Raw genomic sequence first — 22,282 nt, 5'->3', positions numbered from 1 at the left:
TTTATCTGCGCACAGATCTGCATTTTCTTCCTTCATCAGCAGGATAGCATTCCATCCTAAAGATTCATCGTGCTTTGTTTACCCATCCTGTACTATGGGACATTTGGGTTCCTTCCCGTTTTGGAGTCCCCCGAGCGGCAGAGCCGGAGCCCTTCGCCGTCAGTGACACCCTCTTCTCTAGCTTTGCATCTAAGTTTCACACTTCTAGCACAAGAGCGTTCTCATTTTCCAGCGCCCCACACGGTGCGCTGCTTTACATGGCTTCCCCCTGCTGCATTATCCGAGCTAACAGCCCTCAACAGAGGGGCCGGCCAGCTCTCCCCTGAGTCCCATCGCACATAGACCATGAGCCATTTCAAAGACCTAGGCCCAGCAAGGCTCTCTGTGGGCTTCAGTTCGACCCCCGCCCCCTGAGGCAAAGTGGGGATGATGCTTCCAGCTCCACCTTTGGTGGAATTTTGAAAAGACCCCTGGGATGCATTTCCAGGAAAGTGGGCTCTGCAGGCAGGCAAAATAAGCCCAGCCCCTACCCTGGGACTGCCACAGCCCCTCCCAGCACTTTCCATACCAAATCCGCCAGGCCTCCATTTGGGAGCTTAATGAAGCAAATCCCATGCCTTGCCTGGGCTTCCTGCCCTTCTAGAGGAGCCCTTGGAGGGTCTTTGGTCCCCTTGGATCACATGCGAGGGTGTCCAAGGGTCTCCCAAACTTTTGTGCTCCCACCCTGTCAGTCCTCCCCCAGCCTTGACGGCTAGCCTCACTCACCATAAGGACTCTCCACTGGAGCGCTGAGGGGTGCATTCATACTGACCATGGCTGAGCCCACCCAGCCGGAGACCCGGGGGCATGGAGGAGCCGGGGCCCCACACACAGTGGCAGTGGGAGCCAGTCCACCAGGAAGGCAGTGAGTGCAGCCAGCTGCCACCGCCCGGTTATCTTATTGATTCTTCTAATCACCTAAGGTGGGTGGATATGTTAAAGAGTAACCAGTCACTTAGGGAACCTGCGGCTGGGGACTGTCACTGTTGCCATGGCAATGGCGACCTGGCCAGACCCGAGGTCCACTTGGGCCCCAGTCCTGCATTCTGGGGTTGGGGGCACCTGGAGCCAGATGTCGGGGACACCAGCCCCCCTCTCCGTTTGAGGGAGGGGACTGGCCAGGAGGGGATGAGAAGGTGAGAGTCCAATCAGGGTTGGGTTTTATGGCTCCAAAGAATGGGTGTGGCATGAGGCAGCAGGGAGTGGTAGAGGAGAAAAGGAGGAGGGTGGAGGACTGTATTTATTTAGTGCCTACTGGATGCTGGAAGTTGCATACAGGCATTGTCATGCTTAAATTCAATCTTGAGCTGAGGAAATTGACGCACAGGGGGAAGTTGCTTCCATGGAGAGTCACAGCTGGTACACAGAGGAGTTGGAATTACCAACCACAATCTCCCCTTCATCTAACATATATTTATTGAGTGCCTACTGTATACCATGCCCTGTGCTAGACTCCAGTGATATAGAATTGAGCAAAGTAGACATCATCCCTGCACCCACGGAACTTGTGGACTAATGGAGGAGATGGAATTAATCAGATAATCATTCGAAGATATGATTACAAACTAGTGAGTGCTGTGACGGATGGAGAAACACCAGTTCTGAGTCCAGGCGAATGGGCCCAAGGCACTCTGCCTGCTCCCTCCACTGGCCCATTGGTCCTCGTCTCCATTCAGAATGCAAGCTACTGCTGAAATCTGCATCCTGGTCTCTGAATGCAGAGCCCTCCTGAGTTTTAAGCGTCTTGCATACTAGACGCCCACCACCTGGCTTTTTGGGGAGCAGTCCCACTTCTTTTGTCCCAGTGTTGGCTCTCATGGCCTGATTTGGGATTCTGAGATCAAGGTCTCCATCATGTTAGAGAGAGCTCAAATGAGAAGCAGGAAAACGTGAGACTCAGAAGAATCAGAAAACCCGAGCTCCACCATTTTCTTGCTGTATGGTTTTTGGTAAATTATTTCATTTCCCTATAGTAGCACCTACCTCACAGTTTGCTCCACTTCTAAAATAGCTAATTGGTACATTCCTCTCTGTCCATAGTCCCCTTGTCCCATTGTGCTTGCTCAGCCACCTCAAGGGGACCTCCTGTCCCCTTGATGGACAATGGGGTTGTTTCCAGTCCTCTCTTACCTCTATTTTCTCCCTACCTGTTGAAGCTTCCTGTCTTCCTTTTCCTTCTGCCCAGTTTAAAGCCCACAGTCGATTATCTTAGTTTCTCTCTTGCTTCTCTCTCAGTTCCTTTCATTCTAACCGCCTGACAAAAACCCAAGCCTGGATGAACCTGAGTATGTTGCTTTCTCCCTGCCCACATGCCAGCAGCCAATCACTGCTGGAAAATAAGTAACTTAGTGGGAGAGACGGGGGCCACCGTGGATCCCCCATCACCAGCTTTGACGGATCCCTCCACACTGCCCAGAACTTCGACCCTGCTTCTCTTTGCTTTGGTATTCCATACATCCATTTCAAATCTTTTCTCCCCTCAAAGCTTTTCCATTCTCATCCTCAGCAGGATGGGACTTTAACTTCTTCACAGAGAAAACAGAAGCCTGAAACCTGAACCTGCTTCAACTCCCCACACAAATTCACCCGCATTTGCACTTCGCCGCCCTCCTTTCGTCCGGATCCACCTGGGTCTGCGTTCTACTTCTTCCCACGGCTCAGGAGCCCCACGTGACCAAGCGTGATTTCTCCTGTATATTCAACCTCTCCCTCTTTAGACTTTTAAAATCAACTTTATTGAGGTATAATTTACATATAATAAAATGGACCCTTTTAAAGTGTACAGTTTTATGAGTTTTGACAAATGTGTACGCCCATGTAACTATAACCCTAATCAAGATACTGAACATTTCCATTACCCTCCAAAAGTTCCCCTTGTTCCTCTGCAGTCACTCCTCCCAGCACCTCCCACTCCAGGCCACTCCTGGTCTGCTTTCTGTCACTCTAGATTAGATTTGTCTTTTCTAGAATGTCAAATAAACAGAATCAGACAGCATTTACTCTTCTGTGCCTGGTTCCTTTTGCTCAGGATGTTTGTGACATTCATCCATGTTCATGTCCTTTTTTCTTGCTGAGTAGTATTCCACTGAATGGATATACTGCCATGTGCTCCCCTGCTCACCGAGTGATGGACATTTGGGTTGTCTCTAGTTTGGACTATTATGAATTAAGTAGTTATGTATATTCATGGATTAAGTCCTCGTGTAGCCATATGTTTTCATTTCTCTTGGTTAAATTTCTAGGAAAGGAATTGCTGGTTGATATGGTACGTATATGTTTAATTCATAAGAATCTCCCACACTGTTGTCCAACGTGGTCACGCCATTTTGCATTCCTGCCAGCAGGGTAAGAAAGCTCCTATTTCCCCCACATCCTCATTACTACTTGTTGTCAGTCTTTTTTAACTTTGTGTGATGTGATCTTTCCTTTTGCTTTAAACTACTTTTTTTTCCCCTACATTTTCTCCGCTAATCCCTCCAGTACATAGTTGCATATATTTTAGTTGTGGGTCCTTCTAGTTGTGTCACAAACTACTTTTGTAAACAAAGATGTAATGCATTCCACGTGTTAAAAATGACAATTGTACAAACAGTATATAATGAAATATAAGCCTTCCTTCTACTTTAGTTTCCATATCTCACTCTATTGAACTTTTAAACAAATTCTTACATTTATTTCCAGAAATTATACACATACACAAACATACTCACTGTTACGAAGTGAATTGTATCCCCCCAAAATTCATATGTTGAAGGCTGAACATTCTTATCTTCAACTCCCTATGGGGGAGTTGAATTGCACTCCCCGATGTGATTATATTTGAAGATAGGGCCTTTGAGGTTAAATGAGGTCATAATGGTGGGCTCCTGATCTGATAGAATTAGTGTCCTTATAAGAAGAGACATGAGAAAGCTCACACACACTCTTTGCCGTATGAGGACGTGGTGAGAAGGCAGCGTCTGCAAGCCAGGATGAGAGCCCCCACCAGAGTCTGACTATGCTGGCACCCTGATCTCAGACTTCCAGCCTCCAGAACTGTGAAAAAATAATTTTCCTCTGTTTAAGCTACCCAATTTACAGCATTTTATTATGGCAGTCCAAGCTGACTAATACATACACACAAATGTAAATGCGTATAAATACATGGAAACATTTATGTGTATTTTTTTGGGAACATATTAAACATGCTCTTCTGCCCTTGCTCTTTTCCCCTTAGTGACTAAGGGCAGCTCCATGCCAGAATCCCTACCTCATTCTCTGGAGTCGCTACACCATAGCCGTTGTGTGAATATCCCGTAAGTGATTTTACTAGTGTCCTATTGCTGGACAGTTGGGTGGTTTCCAGGCTTTGCCACCACAGTGAATGTCTTTGTACACGTCTTGATCCCCATGTGGGGAGCATATCTATCTATAGGACCAATCTCTAGAAGCAAAATTTTATCAATATTTAGGTACACTATATCTCTTTTACTAAAAAGAAAAAAACTCCCTCAATAGCATCCCTCCCCATCTCAGCTACTACGTTACCTCCTTCCTCTCTTGCTGCTGAACTTTTAAAGCTGCTGTCTACACTAGCTGCCTCTATTTCTCCCATCTCGTACCTATCACACTACCTCCTTCTGTCTGCCTTCTGTCCCCCATGCCCACACACCACTGAGTCTTCACTGGCGAGTTAGAATGACTCCATGCCTAAACGCCCAATGGACATTTTACTAGATCCCCAGCAGCATTTGACAGTTGTCCCCTCTTCCTTTAAATGACCTCTTCCCTTAGCATCCATATTATTAGTCTTCCAGTTTTCTTCCTTTTTAATTGTTCTTTTCTTTTCTGTCTCTTGGCATTACATGCTTCTTTACCTGTCCTTAAATACCAGAGTTACTTGGGGCTTAGTTCTAGACTTACGTTTTTTTTTTTTCACTCTATTATCTCTCGTCCCATAATCTCATTCATTACCACTGTTTCAATGGCCATCCACATACCCGTGATTCCCAATTGTGTATCTCCAACCTAGATTTCTCCTCTGGAGTCCGGATTCATGTATCCAACTGCCTCCCAGAGACCTCCACTTATGTGTTTCACAGACATCTCAAACATAATATGCCCCTAATTGCAGTCCTGTTCTTGGTTTCCATCCACACCCCTTCCCCCGTCCCCCCATCTTGATAAAATTCACCCTCATCTACTCCATTTCCTTCACACCCACACCCAGCCATTACAAAGTCCCGTTGAAGTCTGCATCCTAAACATCTCAAAAGTGTATCTGCTCCTCTCTGTTTCCAGTGCCACCATCTTGGTTCAAGCCATCTTCATTTCTCACCTGGATTACTGAAATAGCCTTTTTCCCAGATCTCAGCGTCTGCTCTGGCCCTGTCAAAGCTATTCCCCTTGAATGCAGGCAGAACTATCTTTTCAGATGCAAAGCTGACATGTCACTCCACTGTCAGATGCTTGCTGTGCCTCCCCATTGGCCTGGAGCTGAGCTCCAAGAGTGGTTGGCCCCTGCCTTCCTTCCCAGGGTCAGCTCACTCGCTTCTCCCCACACCCAGCACGTCTTCTCTTAGTCCCTGATAGTGCCATGTGCTCTCTCCCCCAGCTTTCCACCCACATTGTCACCACTGCCTCAGAGCCTGCCCAGCTTCTCTTCATCGAAAAACATCCCTCTGCAGGAAGACCCAGGTGACTACCCACTCTAGTTTAGATTGTGCTCTTGTAACTCCCCATTCTTCTCCAGGTGGCGCTTACTTCCATTATAACAAAGTATTTGTATTCATCTTCTGTTTAATGCCTGACTGTCCTACTAGAATTATAAGCTCCAGGAATACAGAAACACTATAGATCTCAGGGGTTAGCAAACTGTTTCTGTGAAAGGCCAGATAGTAAATATTTTAGGGTTTGTGAGACATATAGTCTTTTGCAACTACTCATGTCTGCTGTGGAAGCATGAAAGCAGCTGGGGACAATACGTGAACAAATGAGTGTAGCTGTGTTCCAATAAAACTTTATTTATAAAAACAGGTGGTGGGCCAGATTTGGCTTGTGGGCGATAGTTTGTCCACCCTGATCTGTGTATTAATGGCAGTGCTCAGAGCTGGCAGTTTTGTAGCACCTGATCTAAGTGCTTTCCACATATTCATTCATTTAACGTTTTGAACGACCTCCTGAAGCAGATCCTGTCAGTGTCCTCCTTCGCAGATGAGACTGAGAGGGCTCAGTAACTTACCCAAGCACACCCAGCCACTGAGTCAAATTCTTCGTACCCGGGCAGTCTGGCTCCAGAGTGTGTGCTCTTCGCCTTCTTGGTTGTCGAATGTATGAGCAAATGAGTGACCAAACACGATCAGAGTCTGAATATCTTGAGAAAGTGTAAAACACTACAGACGTTTAAAAGCTGTTGCAGATTTCTTGCAGCCAAAGTTCCCCTTCAGTTGGAACAGCAGCCAGGACACTGCGTGCACCCCCCTCCACCTGACCCCTCAGGCCCAGGTCTCAGTGTCCAGGCAGGGCCAGCGGGAGCCTGTCTGCCTGGCTCATTTCTCCTTTGGCCCGAACTCTTCTCGGAGGCAGTTTCAGAAGCGCGGAGCCCTGGAGCTCATCTGGAATTCCCACCCTACACCGGCACCTTTTGCTTAATTCTCTCCACCTTTGTCTAGTCCCTGAGTTTCTCCCTTATTAGCCGAGAGGCAGGAGAGTGAACAGGTTAAGACCTCAGGCTTTTGAGTCATATAGAGCAGATTCAAACTGAGCTTCTTTAGTCTCAGTTTTTACGTCTGTAAAATAGGGATACGAACAGTTACCTAACACTTAAGACAGCTCTGATAATTCAATGAGATCAAGCGTGTGCTCAGCAGTTCACCAATGCCCCTGGTTGTTGTTCTCACCATCCTCATACTTGGACACAGCAGGGCAGTGTGGGGCATCAAAATAACACAGGCTTTGGGGTCGGATGAAGCTGAATTCCAATCCGGTGTCTGCTCCTCACTAGCTATGAGACCTTATGCATGTCATTTAATCCAGGGGTCATGTGCCACTTAAATTTCCAGAACATTTTGGGGAATTGACATAGGGTTGGCAAGCCCTTTTTTTCCCCAATACAAGAACATGGATAGTTCTTTAAAAATCTAATATTTCTTGTCAACATTATTTTATAAATGAAAGGACATTTTAATTCCTCCCTCTCCCCTAAAAAAGTAGGAAGGATATAATCTGAGAACAAAGAACTCACAACAGTGTCCTTGTTTCTCTTATTTCACTCATTTCCAGCCCATTTGGAAAGGGGCACTCACCCTAAGCCTCATTTTTCTCATCTGTAAAATGGAGTAATAATACACCCACATGCACATGTGCCGGTGGGCCCGGCACGAAGTAGGGGCTGAGGGGCTGGTAGCCGCTACCCTGGTCGTCCCCTGGAGCTGGCTTTCCCCTCACTCAATCTCCCCCTCCTCAATTCCCTTCTCTCCTCTTTTGACCCTCCTAGAGCTGAGAGAGGAAGGGGCCAGAAAGAGCCACTACGTCAGATCTCAAAGGACTTTATTAGAGGTGGAGAGGGGAGCGTTGACACGCACAGGTCATGCCTAGGCGGGAACGACCAAGAGGGAAGAAAACTCACTCTGTCCAGGACAACGGAGACACCCTGGAGAAAGGAGCCTGTTTTCCATCTGGGGCTCTGAATGGAGCTCTCTCCAGCCAGGGAGGGAGGGGGCCCCAGCTGGAGGGCAAGGTCTGAGGGAGAGATTTTACTATCTCCGGAGACAAAAGGACTTTTGTGTGTTATGGTATCTGGGTGGGGTGGGGTGGGGTGGGGAGAGGGGAAATGGCTTATGGGAATGAGAATGAGATTCTACTGGAGAAAGAGAGAAAGAGAGGCAGCGAGAAAGAGAGAGTAGACAAGTAGATGAAAGAGAGAGACCAGGCAGAGAAACAGAGTGAAAGAAAGAGAAACAGGTCCAGAAAGACAGAATTCCTTCAGGCCAACTTTGGTTTTCCACTCTCGGTCCTGAGCACTCAGGGAGGTGCTCAACAGCCTGGAGGGGATGTCAGAGCCTGAGCTCAAACCGAGATGCCGTGGCAGGTAAGCTGTGCAGCTCTCAGTAAGTCATACCCCTTCACTGAGCCTCAGTGTACCTATCTGTAAAAGGGGACCTGGACCCTGTGGTGGCTCTAGTACCATGCAAATTGGAGGGGGTGTACAGAAGCTAATTTCAATTACTTTTCAAAAGTTTTGACGTGAAATGTTCTCAACTCAGGGAGGAAACTCAGGTCCTCAAAGGCGGCCCAGAAGCTGGTTGGCTCTTACTGAATGAATGAAGGGAGGTTTCAGGCCAAAAGACTGTTTAATAAATCCTTTTCATGGGATGGACAAAGACTTGTGGGCATTAGACCTGGGAGTCACAAAACTGCCGCAGCCACCGCTCCGTCCAGCCCTGGCTCTCTGAGAACTGAGTAAAGATGCAGGCTCTTCCCCAGAGGCCAGAGAAAAGAAAGATGTAACCGAGGAAAGAAGGAGGCAAGAGGTCGTTTTCCTCCGGCACATGCTGGACATTTAGGAACTGGAATCAGGATGGGGGAAAATCCAGATTGGAGGAGTGAGCCAAATTATTCCTTGACCCAGTCTCTGGGGAGGGACCTTTTGGAGGGTGAGACCCAGCCCGAGGCCCGCCGAGCCCAGGGAACATTCAGAACCACTGGAGCCTGTTGGATTTGAGCCCAGAGAAGCACATGTTGCTGTTGCAGCTGCCTTGGTAATTGGGGGGACACGCAGAACACGGGCTCCCCATCTTGTACGGCGCCTCGCCAATCCAGTTGCCCCTGGAAGAGAAAAGGGCGCAGGGAGACAGGGTCGGGGGACAGAGGAGAGACACGTGAACAACCAAATCTCAGCACCACCATCGACTGGCTGTGTGACCTTGGGCGTCACGTCAGGAAGATCCAAGTTCCCATCCTGGATTCTGCCACCTGCCAGCTGGTGACAGAATAAGCCATTTTATTTCTGAGCCTTGATTTTATCCTCTGAGTAAAATAAATAAAAATCGTGTCTGTAAAAAAAATACGTGAAATGGTCTGTGAGAAAACACTGTGACTTTTAAGAGTGCTGTGCAAAACAGAGCTAGATGTGAGGGGATGTGCCCACGAAGCAATATCGTGGCCGCTGCTGTACATTTACTCCTTCAGTGGCCTTATCCCAGATCCATCCTGCCTGCTCTTGAGTTAATCCTCTCAACGGACCAAGGCTGTTTGTGGGGATGGGGGGCAGGGAATGCTTGCTGAATGGTTACAGAGGTTGTGTTGTGGAGATGAAAAAGTTTTGGAAATAGATGGTGATGATGTTTGCACAACACTGTGAATGTAATTAGTGCCATTGAGTTGTACACTTAAAAATGGTTAAAATGGCAAATCTTATGTTACATACATTTTACCGCAATTTTTAAAAATTAAATACTGTAATACACTAAAACCCACTGAATTGTACACTTCAAATGGGTGAATGGTATGGTGTGTGAATTCTATCTCAATAAAGCCGTTTTAAAAAAAAGAAAACCTTCATCACATTCTGCTCAAGAATTTTTAGTGGCTTCCCATTGCCTACGCAGAGATTGGTAAGTTTTTTATGTAAAGGGCCAGATAATAAATATTTTGGGCTTTGAGGGCCAAATGTCTCTATTGCACGAAAGCAGCCATAGGTAATATGAAAACAAATGACATGGCCGTATTTCAATAAAACTTTATTTATAAAAATAGGCAGCAGGCCAGATTTTGGCCGTGGGCCGTAGTTCGCCAACCCCTGGCGTATAGAATCACATCTATGTGTTTTCGGTCAGGCATTCCAGACTGCCCTAGCAGCACGTGGATCCAGCTTACACACATCTTCCCACAGCTTTCTTCTCCATCCCAGCCCACAGATTTCTCTTTGTCTCTCTTTCTCTTCTCAAGGGCTAAAATTACTCCTCCAGCTGTTTCTTGCTCATGGCTGCCTAATAATCTCATGATTGGCCTGTAGCAGTAGTTATCTTTGCAAGTCCCAGAAGCTTATTTTCTCACACTTCAAATGAACACTCTTTGTGGGCAGAAATGGAATATTTTTTCTCCAGAAATGGTTGTTGAATGAATGTGAGTGAAGTCAGCCAAAGGGCTTAGAAAAGTACATAGTTCTGGTTTCATATGGACTCATTCATTCATTAGCACTTCCAGAGCATCTGTGGGACATCAGGATTTGTGCCAGACGCTGTGAGTCCACAACTTTCAAAAGGTGGAAATTTGGGAGCAGGGAGAGTGGGTGGTGGAGACACCCGGGGTGATGGAATCAAACTGGTTCTTTTATTATTTATTTAACCACTTGGAAAAAAATTCTACTGCCTGAAAAAATAAAGTGTTGAAATTACTGTAGTAGAAGGATAAGAAATGAATAAGATCTATTTCCTACCTTCAAAAAGTTTATAACCGAGTTATAATCATGGCCATCACTCACTTAGCATGTACTATGGGCATCTATGTCTCATGATCCTCCGTGAGCCAGGTAGTGTTCGCCTTATTTTAGAAGAGGAGACTGAGGCCCATAGAGGTAAAATGACTTATCCACAGTCCTCAGTGTGCGCATGGTAGGGCTGGGAATCAAACCCAGGTCTGGTAACAATAAGAACCAATATGTATCCTGAAATTGCTACAAGCCTGGGGGCATTACCTGGCTCAGCTCACTTAGTTCTGTCAACAACTCCATGAGTAGGTACTATTTTATTCCCATTTTCTAGATGAAGAAACAGGCATGGAGAACTTAAGTTAAATCTCAAATTCAACCCCTGACAGTCTTGACGCTAGAGCCTAAAAATCTTAACAACTATACTGTTAATACTCAATGCTGCAGAAATTTGATATATCAGCAAACAAATTGGAACAGCCCTTTACGTTGCTTGTAATGGAATTTGGTTTGTTGTATTTTTCCGTGCCTGATAAAGTTGGGCTGCAACACGACACTTTGTTAATAGAGGTCAAGAGCTAATAAATACATGTCTTAGCTTGAGGTTTTGTGTTCCGTCTTCCAATGACTTCCGGAACATTAGGACGGCGTGGGAGACAGAACAGGAGACTTGGCAACAAAAGACGTGTTTCAAACAGCTCTGCTACTTGTTGACTTTGCGACTTTTAGTAAATCGCTTAGCGTCTCTGATCCTCAATTTCTTAATCTGTAAAAAGGGAAAATAACTTTCCCAGTGGCCCTCCCTTTTGCCTTCCTTCTCTCTCTCTCTTTCGTCTCTTCAATGAGGTAATAAGGTGAAAGCATTTTGTAAATGGTCAAGGGCTACGGGAGAGTAAAAGGTGGTTATCATTATGTAAATTTGACTTTCTAAATATCATGTTTACTTAGAATTCGTTCTTGTTTTTGCATAAGAATCTGTAGTGTCTGCAAGTTTGTATACTGTGCGACGGTTGGGAACTGTCACTCCCCTTTCTCCGTGTTTCCAAGAGACTCGTGAATGCAGACCTCGGGCCCTCTCTTCCCGCAGCTGATTGGAGAGTCTGGGAGAAGGAGCTGAGCGGGCTCACTCCATCCTTCCTGCCTTTCCTGTGCGGTCTGCCTGCCCGAGGGGAGCATGTGCTCTTGGCTGCTGTGCGTTTTGCGCTTAGAGAGGCTGGCACCGCACCTGTAGGAAGAGGCCTGTGGTCGTCCAGTGCTGCCTGTCAGTGGGTGTGCAGGTCTGATTCAACAGTGGGATATTTGCAAGCCCTGCTGGCTGGCAGATCTAAGCTGCATTTTGTACTATTGACTTCATCAGGGAGGCTGCCTATCCTCCTGCCTCGGTCCTCTGTCTATCTCCCTAATCAATTCTGAAACATCAGAAACTTCAGAAAAAGGATTATTAACCAACTCTCTAAAACTACCAAATTGTATGGTATTGAGGTTACTTAGAATGGAGGAAAGTAGGGTGTCGTGTGTATCCTCCTTTTCTTTGAATTCTGCCCACTCCACCTCAGGGTCCACCCTCCTGCCCCGGCACCCCCTCTGTCTCGGCCCCGTACTTACTTAATGACGTAGTTGCAGACCAGGTACACCGCGTGGCGCCAAGTGCGGCCCCAGACCTTGATGCTGCCGCACGTGTGGAGGGCACAGCCCAGCCGATTGGAGGAGGCCCACACCATCTGAGAAAGGACCGACAGGGGAGGCTGTGAGAAGAACTCAGTGGGGCCCAGGTTCCTCGGGGCTGGGAGGCTCCTGGGCTTGGTTCAGGGTGGATGCATTAGCTGAGGTCTTCCTGGAGGAGGCAGTCTATATTGCTAACTAATATTTCATCTTATCATGAGTGATATATGCTAATATTTTCTATACCATCCTATCAGATTTCTTTCTCTTTTTTTCCTTAGTGATCAGCATTTGAAAATCATTGTGTTGGAAGTGAAAACACAAACTTTGGAGTTAAACAGCCTAGGATCAGAGTCTCAATGTCACTGGCTGTGTGACTTTGACCAAGTCACTTAACCACTCTGTGCCTTAGTTTCTTCTTTGGTAAAATGGAAGTAATAATATCTCATGGATGTCAGGAAGGACATTTGGTTTAGGTCTCACATTTCCTGGAGGGTCTCAACTTTAGATTTTGACATTACCTCCAAATGAATCACAGAGACACCGACAGGACTGAAAGAAGACATCTGTCATACAATTGGAAGTTTCTGCCTATTTCTTGCAACATTATATTGCATGGTGTTTTTGCGTATAAGTGTTAGCATATTCAATATTAGCACTCAAAATATACTACATTTTTTATAACCTCATTTTGGCATTTATTTTTTTAAGATGGTAGGAGCCTTAGAAAACAGAAAATACTAGAAAACGTTTGGACCTATTGGATTCGAAAGCACTCTTGAACTTGTCAGACCGCACATCTTCATTTTGGGGTCAGACAATCTGGTCAGCCCACCTGCGACGCTCAAAACAAGACCCAGGTCAGTTCAATTCAACAGGCACACGGCCTTCCGGGAACATGCTTATTACGTAAAGGGAAGTCCACAGGAGCCTCTTGTTTTCTTTCTTTCTTTCTTTCTTTTTTTGAGGAAGATTAGCCCTGAGCTAACATCTGCCAATCCTCCTCTTTTTGCTGAGGAAGACTGGCCCTGAGCTAACATCCGTGCCCATCTTCCTCCACTTTATATGTGGGACGCCTACCACAGCATGGCTTGCCAAGCGGTGCCATGTCTGCACCCGGGATCTGAACCTGCGAACCCCAGGCCGCCAAAGCGGAACGTGTGAACTTAACCGCTGTGCCACCGGGCCGGCCCCTCTTGTTTTATTTCTAATTAGTCTTCCACCACATTCTTTTTATTCTAAGGTACCAGGCTTTGTTCTCCCATCGGTCCATAGTCCCAACAAAGGGGTACCTGGGTGTAGTGGGAGCAGACGGGCCCACTGCAGCGCCAGGGGCAGCGCGGGGTACAGTCTTTCGGGGCCGGAAACAAGTAATGGCGCTTCTCTGCAGACCAAGACTTCACGAGGTCTACCACCGAGCGGTACCTGGGGAGGCAGAGGAGACAGAAGATGCTGGGCGGGAGAAGGGAAAGCCACTCTGCTGCCAATTTGCTCAGTGACCTCGTTGAATGACTGAATGACGGAGTGAAGGGAGGATGGAGGGTCGCTCACCGGCCAGAATGGATGGAGAGGTTCTGGCCCACGTATCTCATCAGCTGTGAGGGCCCGTGAGCCCAGATGCACTGGGTGGCCCAGGCCTCGGCAGACCTGGCCAGGCGTTCATCCCAGACCTGGGGAAAGAAAGGTCATGAAATTCCCCAGGGAACAACCACCACCGTCTCAACAGTGTAGAGATGCACATACACATGGTGCCATTACTCCCCCATCTCCTTGGAGCCCTGCCACAGATCTCTTCTGCAAATTAAAAGACCGAGGCTCAGAGAGGCCAAGGTCAACAGCAAGTCCACACCAGAGCCGAGATCGGTACCCAGCTTGTTGACTCCTAGTCTGGTGCTCTTTCCCCCTCACTGGACTTCAAGCCTGGGGCTCTCTGCTCTGAGTGGAGTCCCAGGGTATTTGTCCAGGCGTTCTCAGCAGTCTCTAGAAATGACTGAGTCCTGGGGAGATGGGAAGATGACTGACGTCTTATTTTATTTGTTGTATTTTTTAAATGCGTTTATTTTAACATTAAAAATTTTAATTCAAAATGGTTTTTTTGAATAGTGAAACATGCACAAATTTAATACATAAGCTGTTCAAAAGAGGAAAAATGGAAAGCCTCTCATTTCTGTCCTCTATTGTCCTTCCAGCCACCCTGCCCCCAGAGGCAGCCATCACTGAGTTTCCTGTGTCCTCTTCCAGAAATACTCTATACTTGGACAAGCATATATATATAGTTTGTACAAGTATACATATGTAGTTTTATATATAATTATATATGATGTATAGAAATACAAATATCAAATAATTATACGTAAGATACATAATTTCTTTTGACAAGTGGCAGCATGCCAGACATTCCATTCTGTACCTCCGCTCTTTTCACTTACAAGACAGGTTATCTTAGTGATTATTCCACATCAGTACACAGAGAATACCCTCCCCATCCTTCTTACTGGCTTCATAATTTTCCAATGTATGAATGCCCCAAGTTTTATAGCCTGAAAATCATCACTTAAAAAAATACTAGTTCCCTTCTCCTCTGACTTCCTGGGACCCTCTGAGATACTATTTGCTCATTCATTTCATTTGTTTATTCAGCAAATGCTGAACAACATTTCTAGGCACCAAGGACTCATGGTCTAACAGGGAAATGAGACCTTAAACAATCACTACAATCCTGGTGGGTGTGAGAATGTGAAACAGGGAACCAGAGCTTTCTTGGGGATATGAGAGAGAAAGGGCTTCTTGAGCAAGGCGTGTTTGCTCAGATTCCTGCCCCGAGGGCAGAAGCCAGCTAGTGAAGAAGAAACGGGGGTCCCAAAGAGAGGTCAGAACACCTCCCCAGGGTCGTCTGACTCACACTCTTTTAGGGAATCCAAGGAATGTTTCCTTCATGCTCCAGAGGGCAAAACTGAGGGAAGGGCCATGCTAACATGAGACCCACACTCACTGACCCTCCCTGGGGTCCCTGGTGAGACATCTAGCTCTCTCTGTTCCATACTACATGCAATAATTAAACACCTGTTGGGATGAGCGCCTTGCACACACAACTGGTGCTTAATAAATGTGTCATTGTTTGAGAAATACAGGGCCTTCCCTGTGCAAGGTGCTGTGTTAAAAAATGAATGAGTCAGTCAATGGACGAATAAAGGCCCTCCCCACGTCCACTGCCTCCATTCCGGTTCCTCCCCCCCGCGCCCCTCCCCCACAACACCTTATCACTACCTGACACTATTCTCTATATTTTGTTGTTGATGTTTGTTTTCTGTCATCCCCACTGAAACATAAGCTCCATGAGGGAGGAGAGCTCGGCCCTCCTGTCCTCGGCTGTGTCCATGAGGCTTAGCGTGGCGCCCGGCTCTGAGCAGGAGCTAGTCCATAAGCAAATGGACCTGTTGCAAGAGGATTTTCAGACTGTTGAGTAGCACGCTCTTGTCTGGAGGGGGTGGACCGGCCGGCAATCTCTTTCCCTAAAGGGATCTGTGGGTGGGCTGGGAGCCTATCTCTCCAGGCTGGTTTGGGACAATAGTCTGAGGGAGGAGCTGTGATGAAGAGAAAGTTTCCCTCCTCCACTCTGGCAGTCTGGCTTCTGGGGGGCTGGGGTGAGAACCCCCGGCCTGTTTCTTTGATGGAAGACATCCCAGCTTCCTCCGCTAGTCAGCTGCCTGTTTTCCTCTGTCTGAGACCCCCAGGTACAGTCCCCACCGCTCCAAACGCTACCTCCACAGGCTTGCTGAGGACTGTCCATCCCGATGTGTCCATCAAACTCCCGGGGCAAAGAGACAATGGCACGGAGAGCTCCAGCCACTCATCCCCTGCAGGTCCCCAGTGGGGAGCCAGAACTGCTGGGCAGCATATTGTGTTGGTTAGGACCACAGCCTTTAGCCGCAGGCAGAGCTGGGCTGGAATCTCAATGGGGTGACCTTGGGCAAATTCATTGTCTGCATCTCAGTTTCTTTATTTGGAAAGTGGAGATGACGATTCCTACCTTGAAGGAAAGAGGAGACCCGCCTAGATGCTCCATAAATAGCAGTCCTCTGCCCCTGCCTCCCAGGAGGACCTACGCAACCACCTTCATTTCCTCATCTGTAAAATGGGCAGACAAATTCCTGCCCTTTCCACAGGGCCCAGACAGACACCCAGATACTGGCTGGTGGGGCCAGGCTGGCGGTGGTCCAGCCCTTCCAGGTCACACTGAGTTGACTGGCATATGCCAGAAGAGGCACCAGGCACTCACCATATACTCCATGTTGGCAGCAGGTGGGTGCACGCTGGCCCGGAGGTGGTTGTGATAATCCAGTAAGGCACTCATGTCCCGGGCAGAGATGTGGCGCTTCCGCCGGTAGCGGGGCACCCCCAGCCCGCTCACGGGCCACACAGCTGTGCCCTCGGTCCGGGCCAGTGCCAGGGTAGCATCGGGCACCAAGGTATTCACTGTCTGGCCCGCCCAGAAGAGCAGGCCTGCCAGGCCAACGGTGCCGGGCAGCAGGGACATAGCTGGCTGGAGAGGTCACGTGTCTACCTCGTGCAGTCAGAGCTGGCTGCCTGGAGGGGGTGGGCATGTGGGCACCAAACCCTGAGTGTTTTCCAGCATTGCCGCCCCAGGGGATGCTAACCCTGGGAACTTGGCACAGACCTCCTGACTCAGCTCTGGTCCAGGTGCCCGACACCCCATCCTCCCCACCTCAGTGGACTGAGTGGATTGGGCAGCCCAGACAGTGGCTAAGCCGGACCAGACCCTGGAGTGAGACGGTGCTATCGGGTCAAAGCCAGGACTCCATCCCGCCAGCCCCGGAGACAGACACCAGGCCTCTCCCGCCTGGACACCCTCTTTACCGATCCTGCTCCAAGCGGGCTCCGTCCACCCTCTCAGCGGGGCAGGGCCGACCTTCCCCAAGGCATCGAGCGGGGGAAAGAACCAGAGGGCAGAGAGTGAAAGATTCAGAGAAAAAGAGGCAGAGAGAAAGAAAAACGAGAAACTGAGAAAAAGAAAATGAGAGAGACTAAAAAACTGACTGAAAAAAAGAGATACAGAGAGAAGGAATGAAAGACATAGACAGTAGGAAGCTGTAAGAGAGACTGAGAGACAATGATGGGGGAAAAAAGAGGAAGCACATGGGAGAGACAGAAACAGCGGTAGAGAGAGAAAGACAAAGAAAAAAAAAGAACAGAGAAGACGGAGAGAGAAATAGAGCTGAAGAGAAGAGGCAGAGAGAGGCGTGCGGGGGACCAGGCAGCAGGCTCCCGGGGGTTGCGTACCCAGGACGGGCAGCCCAGACGGGTGGCAGGAGGTGGCTGAGGAGGCAGGGACCTCTGCAGACACCCCGGCCTGCCTGGCAGTGCGGTGATTTTAACGGTCCCTTGGGAGCTGATGGCATCTGACGTCCCGGCCCCACAGCCCCCTCCCCTTCCAGCCAGGCCCAGCATGGACCGGAGGCTCCGCCTGCCTGTCTGTGGGCTCGCCTCTCCCCCCCTCTCACCGCGCCTCTGCTGTTCCTGCGTCCACCTGGAGTGCGCAGGGTTGGGCTGGGCTGCTGGTCAGGGTAGGGATGCAGCAATGGCAGGCACTCCAGGATGAAACACCACCCCCTTGTCAGGAGACCCCAGATCCAGAGGCTTCTCTCTGCCTTCCAGACCCCAACATATTAAAGCCACCTTTCATCTGAAGATTATTTTCTGACTGTTTTCTCTACAAAGCTCTCCAGCCTCAGAGCAGGCAGTTAATATGGCCCCATTTAATGAGGCCTACTACGTGCCAGGCCCAGGCTGAGTGCTTTACACACACACAAGCTCAGCCAACCCTCAGAATCAGATGTGATAGGTCCCCATTTTATAGGTGAAGAGACCGAGCCCCAAAGAGGTGCAGGAATAAGCCCAAAGTCAGCCAGCCTGTCTGCAATAGAGCCAGGATCCGCACCCAGGTCTGAGCCCAGGGCCCTGTGAGTATGTAAAAAGGATGCCATTTTTGTAACCAAACCAATCTAGATGCACAGGAAAAAAGCCCGGGAGGATATCCACAATCAACGCCGTGTAGCCTAATTAGTAATTAAACCTGTGAATCTGGGCTCAAATCCCCATTATTTCACTCACTGAGTGCCCTTGAGCAAGTCACCCAATCATTTCGTGCCTCATCTATAAAATGGGAGTAATAATGGCACCCACCTTACAGCATTGTTTTAAGGATTAGATGAACTCACATCTGTGGACCGCTTAGAACAGTGTATGCTTTGTGTGTGCGTGTGTGCTTATTTGTATACATGTACTTGAGTGAGTATGTGTGTGTTTATATGTATTGTGTGTGTAAGCAGATGGGTTCATGTATGTGCATATGAGGGTTCGTGTGTCAATCCTCACGTATGTGTATAGATGCATGCATGAACACGCAGATGTTTGTGTGTGTGTGTGTGCTGTCAAAGCCCAGTTGGTCTCTGAGTTGCTGAACTTCTGGGTTAAGAAAGAGTTTAATTTCCTCCTCTCTGATTACTTGTATTCTCCGCAAATAACAAGCAATACTTTTCTCATGGGAGGAGGCAGACTTACAAGAAAGGTGTTACAAAAAAAACCCAAAGTTGAAGCGTTTGCAACCCTCCAGCCTCCTCTTCCAGCGACCTCCAAGCATCCCCAGGCAGCAGCCAGTCTCAGGGCGCCAAGCTGAGCCCTGGCCCAAGTGGCAATGCAGGGCTGGGGGCTGGAACTGGGCTACCGGAGTGGGGTCCTCCCCAGACACATGGAATTCCCGCCCCAGGCGGCCGCCCTGCCTCAGCCTCCGCGGCCCAGACAGTGCTGCTGCCAAAGCACACACCTTCCCGCTGGAGCGGCTTTCCCCAGCCCAGGCGGCTGACCGCGGGATGCTGGGGCTGGGGGGGGGGGGAGGGGGAGGTGGGCAGCAAGGGATGGAGGCTGGCGTCCCCAACCTCTACAGGGCTTTCCCATTACACCAGAGGGACAATAGGGAGGGGCTCCAATCTAGCCCCATCTCTGCCTCCAGTATGCTGGGTGTCCTGGGGCAAGTCCCTATCCTTCTCTGGGCCTTGGACGCCCCATTAGAGAAACTGGACTAAGGACTCTTCTGCCTACGGCTGGGCTGGGATCCACGACACACCTGGGGGAACTCTGCAGCCCAGGGGAGGCAGACACAAACAACCGTGGCACTTAGGAACCCAGGAGTGTCAACAATTATGCCCTGCTCTCTCAGATGCTTGACGCGAACTTCTCCCATGTAACCCGGCACTGGCGTGGTTCAGAGCATCGCACCCATGACTCACTGGTCCTCACAGCCGCCTTTGAGGGAGTAACCCCAGCCACTGCACAGACGGGGACCTGGAGGTACAAGGAGCCTCAGTGACTTGTCCTATGACATGGAGCTTGTTTGTGTGGTACCTGGGGTTCTGGCAGTGGACATCCTCGCACATATACAGAATGCACACGCATCCTGGGTGCACACACCACACTTACATTCACACAAGCATTTCTTCCTCCCACAAATCACAGAGACAGCTCGTTCCCCCAGCCCCTCAGATCCTTCCTACTTACACCCTCTGGTGCCCTTACGTGAATATCCAGAAACCCACTCTTCACACGTCTAACCATATTAACACGTATAAACGTAAGTATCTGTTCTCAGCACAGCACTGCTCAAAGCACTTTACACGGACGAGCTCATTAATCTTCAAAACAACCCTATTATTATCATCATATCCATTTTTGTATATATGAGGCAGAGAGAGGTAAGTCATTTGCCTAGGGTCACACAGCCAGTGGGTGGCAGAGGTGGGATGAGCACCTGGGCAGGCTAGTTATGCTGCCTCTCCACAGAGACAAAGAGATAGACACGGAGAAAGGCACAGCCCCCAAGTCCAGCCGCGCAGACAAAATCACCCCCTCCTACCCCACACGTTCACACATCCACAGAAACCCAGATATTGCACTGGTGACAAGCACACAGCGATGCCCCAGGCCAACCCCCGAGTGGGAGTTTCTCTGCTGTCCTCCGTGACTAGCCCTGTTCCCAGTTCCCTTTGGCAGGTTCCTAAGTGGATAAAAATGTTGGGAGGACAGGAAATAATCCCCAGTAGCCCAGATTAGTGCCCGGGGCTGGGGTCTCACTTTAGGGTAGGGACACTTTCTCACCCCCGAATTTCATCCCTCTGGATTCAGCTGTCGCTCTATTCTCATCCCTACCAGAATTCTCTCTGGGTGAGCAAAAGGGAAATTATTCTGGAGAGTAGAAATATTCAAGTCAGTGTAGCTCAGTGGCTATAGCTCTGGATCCAGACAGCCTAGGTTCGGGGCCACCTCCACGGCTTACTAGCTGTGTGACAGTGGGCAAGTTAATTAACCTTTCTGTGCCTCAGCTTCCTCATCTATAAACTGGGGCTACCTCACGGCATTGTTGTGAGGACTAAATGAGTTAGTACATGTTAGACACTTACAATGTCTGGCACAGGGCAAGCAGTCAATAATGTTAGCTGTAATAATTGCTCACAAGAATAATAATAACAGGCAACATTTCTTTAGCATATCCATTTAGTGCCAGACACCAAATGCTTTATGGACAAGATCTCATTTAAGCCTTGCTCCAGATCCAGGGGTCAGGTATCAGGATCCCCATTCTACAGACGAGGAAGTAGAAACTCAGAGAGGTTAAGCAACTTGCCCAAGTTCACAGAGCTAGTCCCGGTGCAAATTGGATTCCAGCAGGTCTCTCTGATTCTCATCCCAGTGTTCTTTTCGCCCAGTAAAGTTGCTTTTAAGAAGAGACTGTGAGACAGGAGCCTGGTGCTTGAGAGATGAGACGGAGAAAGCTGGAAGGCCCTCAGAGATCTTTTAGGTCATCCTTTCATTTGCCAGTTGAGGAAACAGGTTCAGAGAGGTTAAGGGACTTGTCCAAGGTCACACAGCAACTGGAAAAACAGTCCTATGTCACTATGCGACCCAATCTATGTCACTTCAAATCCAAGCACAAAGAGGGAAGGAGCTGGAAAGAGGGAGCTGGAGGGAAGGGAGCACATATGAAAAATAACAGCGGTGATCCAGACTCTTGAAAACTCTTCCCGTCAAATGCTCCAGGTTCTTCCAAAAGACAAACTGTAAGAAAATGAAAGGGATGGAGGGAGAATCAACAGACTTGGAAGATTTTTTCTACGGACAAGACTAAACTCTGCTGTTTAAGGATGTGCACTTGGGCGATAAAACTATAAAGAAACATCCAGAAACACTTTAAAGTCAGGCTGTGATTGGGGTGGGACATTTGAGGGGCTGCTATTTTTTAATCTGACCGGTGGTTACAAGGGGTTCACCTCATTGGGTTCCACATTTATTTTGTGTGACTGTGTATTTGTGCTTTATTTTATAATAAAAAGGATTAAAAAAATAACAGTGGTAGTGATTTATCCAGTGACACCTTCCATCTGTTACCGCCTTAACCACACATGAGGATCTTCATCTTCTTTGAACAGTTGAGGACACGAAGGTTCAAACAGGAAGCCAGCGTGCCGACAGTCACACAGCAAATAAGTCTGGGAGCCAGGCCTCGCCCCCTGTGGCTTGGTGTGTCTCCACAGCACAGCGGTGGCTGGGCTGTCTGAGCTGCCGATGGTAGTTCCTGATCCAGCAAGGGGAGATTCAGGACAGATTCAGAGAAACCAGCTCCTCCGAAAACAAAGCCCACCCAGACGCACCTGTGGGCTCCCCAGTCTGACCCCCGCTCTCTCGGGCCCCAGAGAGCAGCGTCCACTCTCTGGCAGGTCATCCAGGGGGAGGCAGGATGGTCCAACAGCAGGCAAGGACCAGAGCCGTGGAGTCAGACAGCTCGGGAGGACCCGATGCAGGTCACAAGTCTTCTCTGAGCCTCACTTCCCTCATCTGTAAAACGGGAACGATGTCCATAGGTGCTACCTTATCTGGCTACTACGAGACATTCAGTGAGATATGGAAAGTGTTAGCCCGCAAAGCAAGGTTTATTCAGCGTCAGCTATTAACCCCCCCAAACAGAAACACTGTGTGATTCCACTGACAAGATGCTCAAGAACAGGCAAAACTAACGAGGGTGGTGCAAGCCAGAACCAGGGCTCCTTTGGGGGTACCGACTGAGAAGGCACCAGGGAGCTCCTGCTGAGGGTGCGCATCTGC

General features: G+C 48.7%; 2 protein-coding genes across 4 annotated transcripts in view; both read right to left on the bottom strand.

Annotated features, from left to right (window-relative positions):
* The window catches only part of HNF4A (hepatocyte nuclear factor 4 alpha), a 62,174-nt gene extending 61,275 nt beyond the window's left edge, over nt 1-899 (bottom strand). For all 3 annotated transcript variants that reach the window (XM_070589292.1, XM_008515696.2, XM_070589293.1), the window contains exon 1: nt 766-899. In XM_070589292.1, the coding sequence (XP_070445393.1) occupies nt 766-814 (49 nt within the window). In that variant the 5' untranslated portion in view covers nt 815-899. The remainder of the gene's footprint in view (nt 1-765) is intronic.
* Nucleotides 900-8,711: 7,812 nt separating this feature from the next.
* R3HDML (R3H domain containing like) lies at nt 8,712-16,646 on the bottom strand. The gene is made up of 5 exons (XM_008515708.2): nt 16,389-16,646; nt 13,661-13,779; nt 13,402-13,534; nt 12,053-12,168; nt 8,712-8,844 (listed from the first exon to the last, which is right to left on the bottom strand). The coding sequence occupies exons 1-5, from the start codon at nt 16,644-16,646 to the stop codon at nt 8,712-8,714; spliced, it is 759 nt and encodes a 252-aa protein (XP_008513930.1).
* Between the last annotated feature and the right edge of the window lie 5,636 nt (nt 16,647-22,282).

Source organism: Equus przewalskii, chromosome 21 (assembly GCF_037783145.1).
Source record: "Equus przewalskii isolate Varuska chromosome 21, EquPr2, whole genome shotgun sequence".
NCBI classification, from domain to species: domain Eukaryota; kingdom Metazoa; phylum Chordata; class Mammalia; order Perissodactyla; family Equidae; genus Equus; species Equus przewalskii.
The sequence above is the reverse complement of the archived record's forward strand: the minus strand, read 5'-3'. Positions and strand labels throughout refer to the sequence as shown.